The 20,997-nt window shown below is 41.9% G+C and overlaps 1 protein-coding gene across 2 annotated transcripts in view; it reads right to left on the reverse strand.

The window, feature by feature from the left end:
* Positions 1-20,997, reverse strand: part of TUBGCP2 (tubulin gamma complex component 2) — a 151,569-nt gene that overhangs the window by 107,977 nt on the left and 22,595 nt on the right. The window contains exons 11-18 of one of the 2 annotated variants that reach the window (XR_010085590.1): positions 15,543-15,723; positions 14,957-15,129; positions 14,035-14,163; positions 12,746-12,866; positions 10,861-11,004; positions 10,065-10,193; positions 9,824-9,987; positions 2,812-3,012 (exon numbers count right to left, since the gene is read on the reverse strand). Coding sequence is in view for 1 of the 2 variants with exons in the window: in XM_063434366.1 (XP_063290436.1) it covers positions 2,901-3,012; positions 9,824-9,987; positions 10,065-10,193; positions 10,861-11,004; positions 12,746-12,866; positions 14,035-14,163; positions 14,957-15,129; positions 15,543-15,723 (1,153 nt within the window). In the remaining variant the exon portion in view is untranslated. Of the gene's footprint in view, positions 1-2,232; positions 3,013-9,823; positions 9,988-10,064; positions 10,194-10,860; positions 11,005-12,745; positions 12,867-14,034; positions 14,164-14,956; positions 15,130-15,542; positions 15,724-20,997 lie in introns of those variants that run through there. The other variant, XM_063434366.1, reaches the window with a different exon arrangement.

Raw genomic sequence — 20,997 nt, forward strand, 5'->3', positions numbered from 1 at the left:
ATATCTACTAAATTGTGCAGTTAGATCTATTGAATAATTTTACTATTTAAGGTTTTTCTTCAAATAATATGACAATTCTGTGGGGTATGGTCCAGGACGCAAAAAGTGATGTGGTGGGGCCGTAGCAAGTGGAAGAAGAAATAGGGTCATGGCAGGATCAGTCAGTGGTTTAAATTTTCTGTGGAGTACTGGAGAAAAGCTCATGTTAAAATGAAAATATTCTAGGAGGTCATAAGACATGCTCTTACATTGTACCTCTCTACATATAAGAAATCGTTGACTAAACCTTTTCTTAATGCTGTCAAGGCTCTCACCTGTGTCCTGTGGAGGTCTGCCTCAGCCCTCTTGGTTCAGCATCGGATGGATAGAGTACTGGAGGCAATCAGGGCCGGCCTTAGGCATTTAGACGCCCTGTGCGAAAAATCTTCACAGCGCCCCCCCCCGTCATCCATGTATGCTGTTATGTTTGTGTTGTCTGTGTATCTAATAGTACGTGTGATGACTGTGTGTGATATGTATGCTATGTGTGATATTTGTAATGGGTATATTAACAGTGTGTGATATGCGTGTATTGGTTGTATGTGACACACACACACACACACACACAGAGTCAGACGGCCATACACACACAGGAAGACATCCACACACACACACACACACACACAGGAAGACATCCACACACAAGCAGATAGTCATACACACACACACAGGCAGACATACACACAGACACACACACAGTCATACACACAGAGGCAGACAGTCATACACACGCAGGACAGTCATACACACAGAGGCAGACAGTCATACACACAGACACACAGAGGCAGACAGTCATACACACAGACACACAGAGGCAGACAGTCATACACACAGAGGCAGACAGTCATACACACAGAGGCAGACAGTCATACACACAGAGGCAGACAGTCATACACACAGAGGCAGACAGTCATACACACAGAGGCAGTCATACACAGTCACACACACAGAGGCAGACAGTAATACACACAGACAAACACACAGAGGCAGACAGTAATACACACAGGTGCAGACAGTAATACACACAGACACACAGTGGCAGACAGTCATATACACACACACACACACGCAGACAGTCACACACACACACACACGCAGACAGTCACACACACACACACACGCAGACAGTCACACACACACACACGCAGACAGTCATACACACACACACGCAGACAGTCATACACACACACACACAGACAAACACACAGGCAGATAGTCACACACACAGAGGCAGACAGTAATACACACAGACAAACACACAGAGGCAGACAGTAATACACACAGACACACAGTGGCAGACAGTCATATACACACACACACACACACACACACAGGCAGATAGTCATACACACAGAGGCAGACAGTCATACACACAGACACACACACAGAGGCAGACAGTCATACACACAGACACACAGAGGCAGACAGTCATACACACACACACACACAGAGGCAGACAGTCATACACACACACACACAGACAGTAACACACACACACACACACACACACAGAGGCAGACAGTCATACACATCTGACAATCACACAGTTACCTGTGGAGTTAATTGTGGAGGCAGTGCAGCTCCTGGTGACTGTTTGGTGGGGAAGCAGGGACTCCTTCCTGCTTCCCCTGCAGCAGTTTTCCGGCGCTTTTAGCTCCGCCCCCGCTGCAAATTTAAAAAAAAAAATAATTTTTTTTTTTTTTTTTTAAATCCACGGCGCCCCCTGCTCCATGGCGCCCTGTGCGGCCGCACAGCTCGCACACCCCTAAGGCCGGCCCTGGAGGCAATGACAGCATCCATTCATTATAGAAGACTTAAACATAAAGAAACCCAAACCATTGACATACACGCACTCTTTAGATAACTTTCGGCATTATAGTTCTGACTTTGTATATATGACAGATGACTTTGTATATATGACCTCATATTATTCGTCTCTCCCCCCTTCTCAAGCTATGTGCAACAAATATTAGCACACGAGTCTACATATGGAATTATGTGCAATCTTGGGAAATTTCCTACTTTACTGTAGCTCTCTGAAAGCTGACTGGAGAAAATGTATATTTTAAATGTTTTTGTATCCATCAACCTCTCATGCAATTACCTAATATGGATGGATGGAAGGAAGGAAGCATTCGTGTGAATTATAAAAAAAAAGCACTAATGAAAAACAAGAATAATGGCACTCAAATATTAGTACTGTAATATCTGTTTTATTGTGTTGTTTAGTCACACGAGCTTTGTAGGCAAATAATTAGGCAGTAAAAAAACATTAAATCCTTTCAGAGGAAATGGCAGACAGTTTTCTTATTTCCGAGTTATAAATCTCTTTGTTGAGGATGTGCAAAAAAATGAAAATCTTTTAAAATCACATATACAGTCCTAGATAGGTTTCGTGAAGCACGAGAAATGTAGCCAAATGTATTCCACAAGACAAACAATATAATTGTGGACTGAACAAATGAGTTACATCAATGATTATAAAGAGAAAAAAAATCAAGTGGTGGGTAACAGAAATCCATTTGATAATGGCTTGATCTGATTTCTCAGAGTTAAATTGTATTGTTTTTTAGCTACCCCCCCAAAAAGCGCTATGTTTGAAGGAGATTAGCTATGTCTCAAAGTGTTCTAAACAAATAATTTTGGAATTCAGACAAAATAAAGACCCTCACTGTACAGCTTCCAGTAACCAGAAACTAATATCATTCAGGGCTTGGATAAATATCAGTTTCCAAAACCCTACTATAATCGGTAAATAGATCTCAAATGCACAAAAAAGAAGCACAAGAATGGGGGTGCTTTTTAGTGAGAAAGTGTAGGATAGCTTATGGAGGGAATTGTTCCTTGGCTGATGTACAAGTTCACTGTGTGGCTACGGGCGGTCGTAAAAGTGCTGCCTGGGGGGTCACCTTCTGGTTTCTCTCTGCAGACAGTTGCTTCAACCTTTCTGTGTAGAATCCATTAAAATCCAACCTATGAAAAATTTTAAAAAAAGAGTTATTCAAAGGAGTGCTGCCAGGAAAACAACACTGGACATTGGCTGTATGTATTCATCATTTACCAGTCAATAATCATAGTATATATGGACATAATTACCGTACCATTCACTTACATTCAATAAAATTCATATACAGCTAAGACCTCAGGAACACACCATTACATGTTTCCTATCTTTTATACCTATTGCACCTTATATTTTTGGAATCTACTATACAGTACACTTTACTGTGTGTGGCCTTTCAATTGTATAGGGTTACTTCTGCCTCCATGACCACTTCTGCTTTTAGAAGTGGTCATGGATCAATAAATCTGTATGTGCATAAGGTCTGCTTGAATCTGCACTTTTGGCTAGATGCAACTACCCTTGAAAGCAGCGCTGTGAGCGCGCCTGCAAGGAGAAACTTGTATTTCCCCTCCATCTGCGCGCTCGCCCAGAACTCCCCAGTTACCTATATTCTGAATTAGTTATTTTTTCTTTTAATTCCCACCTTTTGTTCACCTATCTTATCCACCGCACATTCCTTCCCTTCCTCAGAATGTACACATACACTCTGAGCCTGGTGATCAGTCCAATAAATGCTTCTCGATTAAAAACATGCAAGAGGAACAAGAAGTGACACTGCAGGACGATTGCCTTGGCATGGAATAAGTTCTCCTGGCACTGGATTACTGGTAAAATCATTCTTATTTTTGAAGTTTCTAGAATTAAAAAAAGTGAGGTGGACCAAGCTACTAGTGCCTAATAAGTAATTATTGAACTTTTACTAAGCCAATTGATTGTGAGGAATATTCACTGTATAGTTTTACAGAAATATATATATATAAATTCACTCTGCTTGTATTTTCGATGTCTCCACAGTGATTTTATTAACAGGATAAAGTTTTTTGTATTGCATTTATCATATATACATTTATGTGTTGATCTAGCAAATAGTATTTGCACATAATGTGGAGTTTTCTTTTATTGGAAGCGCAGTTTAGATATTATACAACATAATTTAGTTTTTAACACTATGTCAAGCTGGTATAATCATATAGTGCCTAATAAAGCATTATTTAGAATAGAATAAAATAAAGTTAAAGTAAGAATTGGAGTAACCTTTTATTCTTACAGGATGGAATACTGCCAGTACAGAAAACTAACAAACTCAGATCTGATCAGACTAAAACTACCAGATTATGCAGTTTCCTTGTGTCCTGATTTCTTGCTCCTGTTCTGTTTACATTCTGCATATCTGACCACTTGCCAAACGTTACAGTACCGCTGCCCCTACGGCTGGCTCGGTGCCTGTGCTCAGAACTGCTAGTGTCTACCGTACATCAGACCCACACCGTTGCTGTACGGTCGCACTTGTGTAGCGTCATCAAGGTGTGGATCTCTGTTTTCCCTCTCTCTCTCCCTTACCTTTTCGTATTGAATATGTGTTCGGCACTTTCGAATACATGCACTTACGCATATGCTTTAGTCCTGTTGTAAAGACTTAGCATGGACTCACCTGTCACGTTTGTGTTAGTTAATTTTTCACCGCTTGGCATTAGCTAGCCAGCCAGCCCCTGATTATGACTTATTACTGATGGTAATATATTTTTTATATATATATATATATATATATTTCAAGATGTCTCCAGTTCCTGATACACCAGAAGAACTATCCCTTCCTTACTCCCCAGCTAGGTCCGATACCCCTGCCCATGGTGCTGATACGGCTAGTCCAACTTCAAAAAGGTCATGGACGATCCCTCGTCTCACTGCTGAACTCGGTAAACAATGTATTCCATTCCCAGCTACTGCCAGGAAAGCGGAGCTCTTCAGACTTCTTAATACAAACATCTACAACTTAGGGGAGCGGGAGCGGAAGGCGCCTAGCGGATCCCTGTTACCAGATGTTCATGCTATGCTCACCACACTAATGTCTTCCATTGGACTGATTAGCCATAGACTGGAAAAATTGGTCTATTCATCTATTCATCTAACATGCCAGCGGGGCCGCTATTCCAGTGTGTGGTGGTCCACCTGCCACTCCGGGTAAGTCTCTTGTCCCATCTCAAATTCCAGAGAATATAAACCCAGCGCATATGGTCCCGGCCAATCTCAAGAAAGATATCCTGGAGGGCAAGGATGTTGACCTAGTCTCGCTCCTAATAGCCTCATAAGATGTCGGTGAAAGGCCGGTGAAATAGCTCAGTGGGCTAATACATCAGCAGAATCTGTTCTAACCCTTGGGTCGCAGGTTCAAATCCCGGCAGGGTTGACTCAGCCCTTCATCCTTCCGAGGTAGATAAAATGAGTACCATTAAATTGGGTGATAGTAACAACCCCTGGATGTTGGGCTAAGGTAACATCCCCAGGACGTACTTGGAAACCAGAGTAATCTGAATGTACCTTTCCTGGTTAAATACATTATTATTATTATTATTATTATTATTATTATGTCCTTGAGAACAGGATATGGGGGACATATCAGTGGTACTGAGAGCTAGAGATTCTAGTTTAAATAAAAAATTGTCCATACCCGAATTTGTTTTAGGTTTTGGCGAATACATGGATGTGTACTGCTCAGTTTATCCAGAGAAAAGGGAAGAATTGGATTTATACTTTCACAAGCTTGTTGATCTGGGGCATAAATACGGTGGTTTAGACTTCTATTACTACCACAGTTCCTTCTCTGCAAAGGTGGCCGCAGCCCTGGCACAGTTTAACTACAGTATCAATTGGAGCAGATTAGATACTGAGCTATTTTGCAGGCCTCAGGTCCCCGGTTTGTGCGATTTGTGCATCCACGGCACACTCCACCAATCTATACCCTAATTCGGCTGAAGTGGAACATGGCCACTCAGTCCCTAACTACGCAAGGCCAACTAAAGGTTTGAAGGAATAGAGATATAGTTTTTTTGGGCAAATCCCAGATTTGTAATAATTTTAATGCAGGAGCTTGTGGGTTTAGTTCCTGTAGACGGCTACACGTCTGTGCCATCTGTTTTCGGGCACATACAAAAACCATGTGCCCTTATTAACTATTCCCTACACCTAACATCACTTGCATCAATGTCACATTATTTGCTATTTTACTACAACACCACCCCTCACAACACTTGGTTAGATTTCTCACTGAAGGGTCGTCTACAGGGTTTCATACAGGCATTATCCACTTACTGTCTGGTACGCTCAAGTGCAATAATTTGCAGACAGCGATAGCAGATGATCTTATCAACATTGAATTAGGAGAGGGATTTGTGCTAGGGCCTTTCAATTCCCCTCCTTTATCTTCATGGAGAACAAACCCCATTGGGATCGTCACGGATAAGACATCAGATAAACACAGACTAACCATCGACTTATCGTCACCACATTCCTCAACAGTCCCCAGTCTAAATTCCCTCATACGCTCTGACCAATTTTCACTGCAATATTCCACAATTGACAATGCCATCTGGGCCATTTTGGCTGCTGGGACATTGTCAATGCTTTCAAATTACGTCCCATTCACCCTTCACTTTGGCATCTGCACGGCATTAAGTGGTGAGGGCTATACAGGGAGTGCAGAATTATTAGGCAAATTAGTATTTTGACCACATCATCCTCTTTATGCATGTTGTCTTACTCCAAGCTGTATAGGCTCGAAAGCCTACTACCAATTAAGCATATTAGGTGATGTGAATCTCTGTAATGAGAAGGGGTGTGGTCTAATGACATCAACACCCTATATCAGGTGTGCATAATTATTAGGCAACTTCCTTTCCTTTGGCAAAATGGGTCAAAAGAAGGACTTGACAGGCTCAGAAAAGTCAAAAATAGTGAGATATCTTGCAGAGGGATGCAGCACTCTTAAAATTGCAAAGCTTCTGAAGCGTGATCATCGAACAATCAAGCGTTTCATTCAAAATAGTCAACAGGGTCGCAAGAAGCGTGTGGAAAAACCAAGGCGCAAAATAACTGCCCATGAACTGAGAAAAGTCAAGCGTGCAGCTGCCAAGATGCCACTTGCCACCAGTTTGGCCATATTTCAGAGCTGCAACATCACTGGAGTGCCCAAAAGCACAAGGTGTGCAATACTCAGAGACATGGCCAAGGTAAGAAAGGCTGAAAGACAACCACCACTGAACAAGACACACAAGCTGAAACGTCAAGACTGGGCCAAGAAATATCTCAAGACTGATGTTTCTAAGGTTTTATGGACTGATGAAATGAGAGTGAGTCTTGATGGGCTAGATGGATGGGCCCGTGGCTGGATTGGTAAAGGGCAGAGAGCTCCAGTCCGACTCAGACGCCAGCAAGGTGGAGGTGGAGTACTGGTTTGGGCTGGTATCATCAAAGATGAGCTTGTGGGGCCTTTTCGGGTTGAGGATGGAGTCAAGCTCAACTCCCAGTCCAGGAAGAAGTCTGCATCCTTCAAGAAAAACATGATTTTCATGCAGGACAATGCTCCATCACACGCGTCCAAGTACTCCACAGCGTGGCTGGCAAGAAAGGGTATAAAAGAAGAAAATCTAATGACATGGCCTCCTTGGTTCACCTGATCTGAACCCCATTGAGAACCTGTGGTCCATCATCAAATGTGAGATTTACAAGGAGGGAAAACAGTACACCTCTCTGAACAGTGTCTGGGAGGCTGTGGTTGCTTCTGCACGCAATGTTGATGGTGAACAGATCAAAACACTGACAGAATCCATGGATGGCAGGCTTTTGAGTGTCCTTACAAAGATAGGTGGATATATTGGTCACTGATTTGTTTTTGTTTTGTTTTTGAATGTCAGAAATGTATATTTGTGAATGTTGAGATGTTATATTGGTTTCACTGGTAAAAATAAATAATTGAAATGGGTATATATTTGTTTTTTGTTAAGTTGCCTAATAATTATGCACAGTAATAGTCACCTGCACACACAGATATCCCCCTAAAATAGCTAACACTAAAAACAAACTAAAAACTAAAATATTCAGCTTTGATATTAATGAGTTTTTTGGGTTCATTGAGAACATGGTTGTTGTTCAATAATAAAATTAATCCTCAAAAATACAACTTGCCTAATAATTCTGCACTCCCTGTATTATTTCTTCTCCCAGCTCACCTTTGGCTCTAAAAGCAGCCCCAAAATATTTGATATTTTTTCCCGAAACCTTGTGTTGGTTACTACTTAATGTTTGCAGATGACCGACTGTAGTTCACTATTTGGACGATTTTCTCATTATAGAAAACAACTCACTTCCACCTGCCTGCCTGCCACAAATGTTGACTCTTTTTGAATCTCTGGGTATACCGGTCTCCCCTATCCCCCCCCCCCCCCCCCCCCCCAAAAAAAAAACCCCCACACAGTCATGCATTTTCTGGGGATTCAACTTGGCTCGGTTCACAGGCAGGCAAGTCTTCCCCAGGAGAAGATTGGGCGCACCCTAGCGAGCATTGAATTATACTTACAGCTAGGTTCTTGTAACTGAAAAGAACTTCAATCTCTGCTGGGTCGCTCAATTTTGCAACGAGGATCATTCCCCAAGGTAGATCTTTTATCTCACGGTTACTTTCTTTATTCCCGAACCTCCCCTCAGACGACTCACGAACCAGCCAATTTATGTATGTGGCACACTTTTCTCACCTGTTCTTGGTGGAATTTCACATACAGGACACTTTTGCTTTGGAGATCATGTTGGGGTTCACTTCTTTATGCCACATTAATTTAAAGTTATCTTTCAACACTATCAAACTGTATTTAACGGGCATTCAACACCACATGTTAATACAACACCCAAACAAAACAGGACTCCTTTCGGCATACCAGATCAAAACACAGCTGAAGGGAATCCAAAAGTCAGACACACACCTACCCCATAAAAGACTACCCATTCACAACAACATATTCCAGTCATTATCTTACCTGTTATATACGGCTCCGTTCAAACATACTACCAATATGGTGCTTAAAACAGCCATACATCTTGCTTTTTATGGATTCTTACCTCCATCAATGTCACAACCACAGACCACCTTAAAATGGCAGATATCCACAAATCTATAGACCAACATTCTTTCCCTTCACCATTCCAAAACCAGCCAAATAGGTCTCACGATTGACATACCTCTTTTCCCTACCTCTAATAAAGGATGCCGGTTACAGTTTTGGACACATATTTCAACACCTTTCACAAACTTCCACATCAATCACTATTAGAACTACATGGTTCCACTCTTACCACCACTAAATTTATGCTTTATGTACATATACTATTGACAAGACTAGGCTAAAACGCAAGTTATTACTCAGGACATTCTTTCCATATAGGGGCAGCATCATCTGCTTCCTCCAACCAAATTCCAGCTCATATAATCAAAACAATGGGACACTGGAAATCTTCTGCTTTCAACTTATACATACCAAACCAGTTAATGAGTTACGACAGACATTTCGTGATTTGTCCAAATAATTGATGTTTGCAGTATGAATAAAATTTTGGATGATACAATTCTTTTTCCCCTTTTTATTACAGGCCTACTGAATTGTCGGTTCCGGTACACCACAGCCAACTGGTGTTATTATCTATGTTCTGTTGCATACAAATCATGTGTTATGCTACCACCACGGCAATATTGCCCTGACCACAAATATATATATATATATTTTTTTTTTTTACATTTTACTTTTTTATATTGGATTAACCTATGTATGACCTGTACAAACTGCTAAGCATGCTTAGATCATGGGATTAGGAAAACTGAGCCAGCATGCTCTGCATATAATTTGTAAGCGTGCTGGTCTCACCGGTATGCATGGTCAATCATGTTGGTCTTACCTGTATATGATGTTAATCATGCTGTGCTCACAATCGTTGGTGCTGTACATGCTCAGTTTGTCCAGCAGGTCGAGGAGGTGAGTTGAGAAGTTACTGTCAAAATTGTTGATTGTAGACTCAAAGCCAGATGAAGACTGAAAGGCATCCACATGCTCTGCTAGATACTGCAAGAGGCACATACCACGTAAGGATACGGTTCCCTGATGCAGGAGAAAATCATGTTACATTTCATACCACTTACCTTGCTGGTGAGCTTCTTTTTCATGGCCTCCTCAGTTTTTTCACTCTGTGTAGGTGGTCCCATCATTGTGCCATGTTCTAGTGTCAGCCGCTCCATTTCTGTCTGCACTTGCATACTCTGTGTGAATCTCTGTCAAAGGTTTAAAATAGATGACACACAAAAAATATTTAGACAACGCTTTCATTAAAAATAAAAATCAGATAATACTGTTTTGAACATTATTAACACATTACATCATATCTCTTATAAAGAAAAGACAAATAGATCCTGCATAGATATTTTTAAAATATCAGTTTGAGATGCAAACATTCAATCATTCCGATGATTTTAGTGAACAAATGTGCAATATAACCTGTTGTGAATTAAATATGCACTCTGAATACAGTTAATGTGTAATATAACTTCTGTGGTTACCTGAGGAATTAATTTTAAAGAGCTGCGTGTGTTATTATTCTCACTATGTATCACTTTATTGCCGTATCACTTTATTGAATGTTTTGTTTAACCCACCCCCTTTTAAAGCCCATAAAAAAAAAATCAGATTATTTACAGAAGGTTGTCATATAACAGCTATTGCAGTTTTTTGTTGTTTTACTAGACGGCAATCTACATACAAGTGTAATTTTAGGGTATCAAACAGAAATGTAGCGCATGATGTGGTGATAAAGCTCAATGCACTTTTCCACAAAACTTACGTATTAAAAAAAAAAAAAATTGTATTTCAATAGTTGATCTACAGAACTCCAAATCAACAGCATCTCTTGTGGTGATAAAGATGAGCTGTTTTGTTACTCACCTGCAGACAGTTTGTGAACATGACACAGACAGACATGAGCTTGGAGAAGATCTTAAGTAGCTCTGGGTTTGTGAGCATGCAATCCTTCAGACAGTTGTCAAGAAAGTTGTTGTGATGGCTTAGAACGTCATCTATATTTGAAGCCTGTGACCAAAAAAAAAAAGTTTCAATTTTGCATGCTGTACACTGTAAACACGTTACTATCCATCCCATTAAATTATACATTTTTTGGTTTTAAATTATAAATTTTTTGTACTTCTATTTCTCTTTGTTTCTATGTGTTTGAAATTCACAATTTTTTAATTTTTTTATTTATACATAAGAAAATGTAAGAACGACTTTTTCTTATGGGGAGCATGATCTTTGTCCATTTTTGGCAATGGGTGGAGCTAAAAAGATCCCTCTCTGAACCCTGTTTTCCTTATAACTACCGTTCCATATGGCTACTCCACTTCACTTCACTTCTAAGCCTCTTCATTGGCTTGAGTTTACCCATTGTGCTCAATACTAACCAACTCTCGTCTTGACCACTCATCTTCTTCAAGCCATCCACAATCTTGAACTTTGTAAAACTCTGCTTTCCTGGTTTTTATCCCAACTTTGTGAATGCTCATTTAGTGTCTTATAGAGAATATACCACCACCTCCCTACTGTTCTTCTCAGTTGGTGTTCCCCAGGTCTCTGTTCTTGTTCCTCTTTTATTCTACATGTACACTGCCTCTTTCTGTAACCTTTTTAACTCTTCTGGATTTCAATACCATCTACACTGATCAACCACAACATTAAAACCACTTACAGGTGAAGTAAATAACATTGATTACATTGTTACAATGGCACCTGTCAAGGGGTGGGCTATATTAGGCAGCTAGCTTCCAAACTAGCACTTGTTCAATAAGCTTGAGCATGTGATACAAACTTTTAGCCAGATGTCTGCACAGTTAGATTCTCATTGTCAATGAAAGTGCAAATGCTTATTTTAATGTAAAATTGGTACAAAGGGCATACTTAAAGGATCACTCCACCTCCCACATGGGGGAAACTACATAAAACACTGTTTAGTAAATATACCCCAATGAAAACATGCATGAACTTTTATGCATGTATTCATTGGGGGTATATGCTAAAAGAGCTTGCAAGGCTGCAGATCGTATGAACTGCAGCCTTAGCAAGCCCTCCCCCCTTTTCCCAGAAGAGTCTTGCAGTCTCTTCACAGGAAAATAACCAAATCAGAGGCTTCTCATTGAGAAGCCTCTGAATTGGTGCACACGTGCACGCCGGTTCGTGCACATGCACAGACAGCTACATTTACACGCACTGGCTCATGCACACGCGCACACAGATATACGTTTGGAGGTTTGGAGCAGAGGAGCTGGGGAGGCAAGCAGTGCCGGCCACTTCCGTTAGCTCAGGGGAGCTAATGGAAGAAGGAAGGAATCCTCCCTGGCTGTTTGATTTACAGCCAGGAAGGAGTTTCCTAGCAATTTATAAAAGTGCTGATTTCTTGTAGAAATCAGCACTTTTCCAAGCTAAGCTTACACTAGGCTTGCCCTCACCCATAAAGTACTTCAGCAAGTTGAAGTGCTTTTGGGGTGTAAAATGGTCCTTTACGGTCCCTCTGTAAATTCAAACACCCACACTTTAAGTGTAATGTCTACATATTGTTACGGTTTTGCTAAGTGTTTTCCACCCTATTCTGAGTGATTTGTTAAGTACCCTAATCAAGGTCTTTTAGGACTTTAATTAGCTTTACCTGGTACTGTGAAAGAATGTGAAAAAATCATTGGTCATGTATGGAGTTAAAGCTTGGTGGAGCTTGTAAAGACTGAGTAACAAATGTATAGGTATGATAAAATGAGCTGGAGTTTGGCTCATATTTTTAACTCACAGATTTCAGGTTTTTTTCCAATATGTGCCATGTTGGCTCCATCACCTCAAACATCATGTAATACTGAATGTTCTGTACAAAATTCAACATTCTTTGGCGAAGAGTAAATGCTCCTGCAAACCTGGATATGTAAAGAGAAGGAAGGAGGGAGATATTGTCCACAATAAACAGTAAGTCCTGGTTTCGAATGATTGCATTGCACATAAAGGATTAACAAGTACAGGTGGAGCTGGAACCAAATGAGCATAAAATGTACTGATATTGTAATTATTTACATTGTTTAATGTGTTATAGCAATCTTTTTACGCATAATCACCCTGGAATTCATTGGCTAAGAGCGTCAGCGGACCACTGTCCGATGCTACAAGAGCCTTCCGGTTTCCAGATGTTTAGCAAACAGAAGGACAGAGGAGCAGAGATGTCCATTGCTGGAAAACAGATTTTGGTGTTAAACCGTTTGAGAACGGTTTAAGCCCTAAAAGGTGAGCCAGCGCTAGGCACCTCCGGGCACCATAACAATTTCCTTTTGATGAAGTTGTTATGGTGCCCAAAGTGTTCCTTTAAAGGTCTAATCCCACCCCCATAATTACTTACGCTCCGTTTAACCCTGAAGGTGTAGGCTCAGAGCCTGGCACAGCTGCCATCTCAATATTATGAAGGTTAAGATGGATAGCCACTGATGGGCAGAGAGCTTCAGATAAGGCTCTCAATAAATCAGACATCAGTGTTTCAATATCAGAAAAACATAAGTAACATGTGTTAGAGTCTGCAAAACTTCTGTGAATTAATCCTTATTCCACAACAAGTGGACCACATGATGTTTTGACCAAAGCTAGCCGTTGTCAAGGCTTGGCCAAGACCAGTATTCATTAAAAAGCTGCAGTGTCCATTAAGTCAAAGAGCCTGAGCTTTCGTGGACTCTTTATTATTATTTTGTTAGTCTGACATTCAGCCTAAAGGCGGGTCCCTGGAATAAATCATCAATGTTGCTGTCATTTAACCAAAAGGGAAAGGAGAAAAAAAAGTGATTTCCTTATGTGCTTCAAAAAGTGAAGAAGAAGAATTTTTTTTTTTTTTTAATCCATCCCTTCATCTTTATTAATCAATGCAATACTATTTGGAGCAACGGGTCTGCAGCTCCAGTCAATATCTAATAAAACAGACAAAAGTTATCTACCCTTCAGTAAAGGGTTTACTCAGAATTCAATATATGCCATCACCATTTGGGACATTTGCACTCTTTCAGATCTGTGAGGACATGCAATCCCTTTAATTTAAGAAGTATTTACCATTTAGCAGAATGCAGGGAAAATTGTTTTGCAGCTTTATTGCTGATCCACACATTGCACAGAAGCCTCTCCACATGTTTGCAGTAGAACATGTGGCGGAAAAGCATTTGGTAGCGAGTCAGGGCCTTTCTGCAGGAGACATAATGGAGAGTAAAATTTAAAGGTTCATGTCGCTGCATTACAACAGGAAAATCATCTTTTTTTAATTTTGTTTGCCATGCAGCCATACTGACATGTATCAAGGAGTATGTACACATTTATTTGGCCGCCACTGACCAAGTTACTACTATGCATTTTTTATGCAGCAAATAAATTATATACAATATAAGGGCCTATTGTAAGTTAACAAAAACATTGGTTTTCATGACTACCGCTCCAGTTTTAAAGATACGGACAACAATCATACTTTTCATAGTAAAAAAAACATCACTTATAGTTGGGTCTCCATTTTACGGTCAGATACTACATCTTTTATGGACTCAGAGAAGCTCGGTAAACATTGCCCTCTTAGGGGACTATTCATCACTTGAGTGGGCAAAAAGCAAAAAAATCATCACCATGTGGTAGTATTGAAGTGGGAGACAAAATTGAAGCAAAGAAAGCAATAGGAGTATAGTGCACAGCATTTTGGAAGACAGTTCCTCATAAGCCAAAACACTCCCTAGTCCAAGTACCCTTAACCTGCACTGTGCTAGCAGATGTCATTATACCGTAATACTTGAACAGGAGTATACCCATAACTGTAAGCACCTGTCACTATAAACATCTGTTCAGTAAAACTGGGTATACTTGTAAAGTGCTGTGGAAAATGTCAGTGAGATATCAACGCTAATTATAATCAGATATTTAATGTTGAAATTTGCAAAAACACTCTACAAAACATTTTGCGGCTTGGTGCTTTCCCCACTATAGAGATCCATACCTGTTTATGATCAGGGAAAGGGGCCACTTGACAATATAATCAAATGAGAATGCCTCAAGGCCACTCAATGAAAGCTCAGTTGGATCAGCATTAATCAGGGCTTTCTCCTGGCGAGTCTCAATAGCGAGCACACGGAGGAGCTGGGTTATTAGGTCATGTGGCATTAGCTCAATCTGGAAAGAAATCGCAGAACAGTAATCAGGCCACTTCACAAAACTGGGATATTACCAATAAGACAAAAGAGAGTGTTAGAGGAGCCCAGTATTATCAAGGATGGCAGCAAATCTTATTTTAGACATGCACAGACTACTAAGTTAAGAGAAAAAAAAACACAATAAATTTGATGCTTCAGTTAATCATAGACATCATGAAACACAAGTACGCCTGCGTTCATGATTTGTATATTGTCATTAAGTTAGTTTTAGAATGATTTGAAATGTCAAATTTTGCAGATAAAGCCTGCTGGGAGGATAACTAGTGCATTTACATAATAAGTCTGAACATCAGTGGAATTTAATTATATAGCTTTTAAAGAATGTGTTAGAAAGATCCAAACAAACTGACAGGAAACAATATTTCCATATACCTTTAGATCATCTTTGAAGGGGTCAGTGTTGGCTGTGCTCATCCTCAGGGCTAGTTCCAGAAGAGCCTCTAATCGGGTTGGGATAATATCATCAACACTCTTCTTTAGTTCCTCTTCCGTCAAGTCCATGAAGTGCACAAAGAAATCTCCCTGATCCATGAGGAAGTAATGTTTTATAGACCTGACAAACATAAATATGTTATTTTACATTGTATGTCATTTAAAGAACAGAGGAATGTAGGAGAGATTGCTTATTAGGAAAGAATCCTTAAAAATTCCTGATGAGGAATATTTGCTCTTTGTTTTGCTCTTGGTTCCCTTGCTTTTGAGCAAGATGAACACAGCGATGAGCAGCAACATTGTAACCACCGTCCTAATATCATGTAGGTCCCCCTCGTGCTGCCAAAACTGCTCTGATGCTTCGAGGCATGGATTCCACAAGACCTCTGAATGTGTCCTGTGGTATCTGGCACCAAGACATTAACAGCAAATCCTTTAAGTGCCGCAAGTTGCGAGGCAGGGCCTCCATGGTTCGTATTTGTTGTTCCACCACATCCCACAGTTGCTCTATTGGATTGAATTTGGAGCCAAAGGCAACATTTTAAATTATTTGTCATGTTCCTCAAACCATTTCTGAACAGGTTTTGCAGTGTGGCTGGGTGGATTATCCTTGTGAAACTGGGCATTGCCACCAGGGAACATCATTATCTAAATATTGTTGCAGGCCATGAAGGGGTGCACGTGGTCTGCAACAATATTTAGGTAGGTGGTAAAAGTCAAAGTAACATTCATGTGAATGACAGAACCCAATGTTTCCCATCAGAACATTGCTCAGAGCAGAACAGTTCCTCTGCTGCCCTGCCTTCTTCCCATAGTGCATCCTGCTGCTAACTCTTCCCCAGGTAAACGATGCACACGTAGTCAGCCATCCGCCTGATCTAAAAGAAAATGTGATTCATGATACCAAGCAGCCTTCTCCCATTGCTCCATGATCCAGTTCAGAAGTTATCGTCCCCATTGTAGGTGCTTTCGCTGGTGGACAGGGGTCATCATTGGCACTGACTGGTCTGCAACTATGTAGCCTTATATGCAGCAAACTATGATACACTGTGTGTGCGGACACCTTTCTATCTTGGCCAGCATTAATTTGAGCTACAATAGCATTTTTGTGTTATAGGTCCAGAGCGGCTTGCTTTTGTTCCCCATGTGTTCACCGGTTGTCCTTACTTGCATCACTTTTTTTTTTCTTTTTTATTCTTTTTTTTTTTGTGCAGGTAAGTACAAAATCTTTGTCAGGACACCACAACAGCGTACTTATATGCATAACTATACAGATTAGGTAGTGGCATAAGTTCCTTTTAACATTTTTTTTTTTTTTTTATTCTTTATTTTTGTTGGGCACAAAATCAACAAGTAGCCTTGGTGCGCCACAACAGCGACATCAGGGTAAGATAGTAGTCATTCGTATTACATGTTGTGGCAATCGTTGAACAGGCACATTTTTAAGGATACGTTTTAACAAAGATTAACATCAGGAAAAACTTGCACATTTTGTAATATGAAAAACAGGAAGAAACATAGTTGTTCAACATTTAGCAGTAATTGTTTAGCTAGTCAAGGCTTCAGTCACAGTTTATACGATAGATTAATATTTAGGAAGAGTGAACAGTAGTGACACAAGCTTATGAAAGTGTAGACAGGTTAGCTCGAGATGTGTCAAACCAGTAGCATGCATAAACGTTGCTGGGTACATGCTGCCTAGCCTGACACCGTGTGAGTAAATATTATGAAGTAACAGCGTACACAGTATGGCTTGAAATAAAAACATTTAACTGTGGAGAGGCACTGTGTGTGAGTTAATACGGTAGGGTACCGGGTGTTAACTGAAGTGTCATAACCGTGCCCAACTAGGCAGTGTGAGTACAGTAGGAGGCCTCCAGGTGCGAGGCAACAAGGTGTGTGAGTCCATGTCCACAGAAATGACAGTTTAAACCTCTAGGGAGTGGGGAGCGTGGAGAAGTAGTTCACCCAGGAAGGCACCGTGAGGGGAGGAAAGGTGAGTGGTGTCTTGCTTTTAGTGACCGGCCTGTGATCCCCTCTCAGCCCACCCCTACCTGGGGCAGAGCATAGTCCCAGAATGCTGAGGTGTTCCCTGTTTTTTTGTAATCAAAAAGGTAACAAAGGTAACAAGAGTGATTAACATTGTCTAGGCGAACATATATCTGGACATTCAATTTAAACTGACGATAGGTACTATCAGATATGCATATGTAATAATAGCAAAGACATGCGAGTTATATCACGAAACAATCAGAAAGCAAGTTATAGGCTAATTAAAGGGTGAGACAACATTAGTAATATTACTATATGACTTGCTGGGTTAGTACTCAAAAGAGTAGACCACTGGTGAGGACTGGAGATTGGACAGGTTCAGAGTGACCTTTTAAATCCTTTTCTGTGACTAATTTGCATCCTCCCCACTATGCCTGGACTAATAAGCATAAAGCAAATGAAATATTTAATAAACAAGTCAGAAAATAAAAGAGCCATTCAAATTTGACAAGCACTTGTAAAGACGTGTAGTTATTGGTTCTACGTGTAGTTATTGGTTCTACGTGTAGTTATTGGTTCTACGTGTAGATGTCCTAATATAATCATGTGCTATTCAAAATTTTCCTTGTTCGTGAGAGTGATGGCATTACTCCAAGTCTAGCACTGTACCTTATTTCACCACCTGCTGCAACCTCCACACCTCTCATTACCTGCAGAGTATGTCCAAATGTTTTTTTAACAACTGTGTCCATATTAGAACACTCTGCTTGAGGGTGGTCCATGAGTCAGGTAGGTCAGCCGATGCCTAGAGGTGGGAGGCTGGTAGCTGGTGGATGCTTGTGTCCGTCCGCAGCTCTATGGGAGGGGAGACCGCGCCGGGCTCTGAATGCTTGGCACTGCGTCTTGAGGCCTTCTCGCTGCACGCTGCGGCTGACCGCCTTTCGCTGTACTCCCAATCTTCCCACTACCTGAGCATGTGTGATAGGACCGTGGGCCCGCCGGAGCCTTGCTCTCCTTGGACCTCTCCGGGTATGAGGGCGGTGAGTCAGGCTTCTGTCTTGAGAGACCTTCTGCCTATGAGGAGGCCTGTTGCTCCCAACGGTTGTGGATGTCCGCGGTCTGTGTCGCCGAGTTAAGCGGTGTTGTTGGCCCTGTATGCTCCGCTGTGGTTTCGCTGCGGCCATTTTGCAGCCTCCACGTGGGTGCCGCTGTGGCCGGGCGCCATGGCGTGTAGCAGCATTTTGTTGCATGCGCTTTTCCAATTTGCGCCAGAATGCCATGAAGATAGCTTCCAGCCGTGCTGCATAGTCATTGTGGTCGGCTTGACTATCGGGCAGTTTTCCTCTGCTCTCTCCGGGTTGCTGGGGTACTCCCTCAGCGGCAGTCCCATGGACAATCCGAGTCTGCTGGATTCCAAGCTGTATTGTGGGGGTAATCGTCCCCAGCGAGGACCGGGATATCCCCCGCCGGTCCGGGGGGGGCAGCAGGGCTGTGGTGAGTCCTCTCGTGTGGGCGTGTCCTGTGCCGGGAGATCGTCCGCCTCCCCCATGCATCAGGTTCCGCTCTTGATTAGGCCGCATGGCCGGTGCTGGCTGTTCCGTTGTGTTTTTGTGACAGGCAAGCACCATTCTGTTTCTTGAGGTCTCCTGTGTCCGTCTCCGGTCACCGTGTGCCGCTAGCATTATTAGTTTGGTTGAAGTTGGTATGATTGTGCCCACTTTTACAGGAGCTCTCGATGTGTGCGACCGGCCATCTTGGCTATCAGGCCCCGCCCCCCCCTTTTAACATTTTTAACGAATATAATAAAGTTTAACGTTATGAGGTTAAATATTAAACATATTCAATCAAGCTTAATGTGACAGTGAAAAATAGACTGTTGCATGCTTTTGTTGCAGGAATACAATATTATTCATGTTATTCCCAGTATAGGCTATTATATTCAGTCACTCACATTTCTTTACATATGTTTCAAGCCTAGCTAAAACAATAATCAATGATGAGATATGTACATCCTGCTGTCTAGAGTTTTCAAAATATAAATGAACTAGCTGCGTAAACGCAGTGGGAAGTACAAGTGCATGAGGGTATGTTATGCTTCGTTTAGGCTCTATTATGCACTGCAGAGTAATATTAAATAAAATAAAATGATAACACAATAAACGATTAAGTACTGTCAAAAACTGACATGCATCTTCCCCCGGGCCCCCTCTCGCTGCTAACAGTAAGACGTGGTGGGGCATTTGGGCAGACTGGCTACGTAAATGCAAATAGGGCCTAACATTCAATGCTAGTATCTGTTTTAGATCAGTTTTATCTAGTGCAGGTTGTGCGGGTGATCTTTTCTAGCAGTTCTGAGTTGCCAAGCCCAGTGGTAGGATAAAAGCAGTATACTCTTGTGGCTGGTAGGATACTGGGCATTGGAGTCAGTATGGTGCTAATGGGAGTCACCAATAATTAACATGGTGGTCTATCGTCGCTAGACTAGGCTGCGTTACAGGCGATGAAATTAAATTTAAGTACATTTAAGTAAAGGCAGACAGCTAATCGTTAACAAAACATAAATAAAAAAACAAATCAAAACAATAACTATGACATCTTTTAAACAGAATTGTGTGTCTTAGTACCAGTAGGCTGGGTTATGACTGCAAGTCCTTGCTCGAGGGTATGTGGCACTGTCAGCCAATACCTCGGCTTGGTAAGTCCATTTCGTCCCTAGGAGCTCTCGTGGGCACCTGGGTGGATCTTTGTGGCAATGCGAGGTGTGGTTTGTGCCCGGCGTCCCGCTTGTCCTTGGCCTCACTGGAGGGTAGTATCGCTGTTCCCTGGGTTTCTGGTGTCTGTAATGGGCGTGGGTCTTTCCTCAGGTAGGTCGATTTTTTGGTCGCTTTTTGGGTCCCTTTCCCCATCTCCGGCTGCGGGTGTGACCTCACTTGTAGTCCCCTGTGTGGCTTCCGCTGTGCCGCTTTGTGTTTGGGTGGGTAGCGGTACTTGATCCGCCATGTTGGGATTTTACCCGCTGGTAGAGTTGCCGGCTTAGGAGGGGGTCTTCGCGGTATGTGGTGAGTAGTCGCCGGTGGAGGGTCAGGACATTTCATCAGCCTTTCTAACTGCCGCCAAAAATTTGTGAAGTGCCGGTCTAGTCTGGTGAGGATGTCCTCTTGGTGAGCGCTGGGTCGTGGAGGCGACGTGGCGTCCGCCATGTTAGGTGCGGTGTCGCTTTCCCCGGTCGCTCGCCGAGCTACTGTATGAGCTGAGTAGCCCTCCTGGGGTGGACCGGGATCACCCCCCCGGTCCAGAAGGGGGGAGTAACGGGGCACTGATATGTGACTGGTATCTTTCTGGTTTCTCCGGTCCAGGGGATCGGACGCTTCCCCCGCCCGGCGTGCGCCAGGCCGCATCCGTC

Source organism: Pelobates fuscus, chromosome 10, assembly GCF_036172605.1.
Source record: "Pelobates fuscus isolate aPelFus1 chromosome 10, aPelFus1.pri, whole genome shotgun sequence".
Classification (NCBI taxonomy): domain Eukaryota; kingdom Metazoa; phylum Chordata; class Amphibia; order Anura; family Pelobatidae; genus Pelobates; species Pelobates fuscus.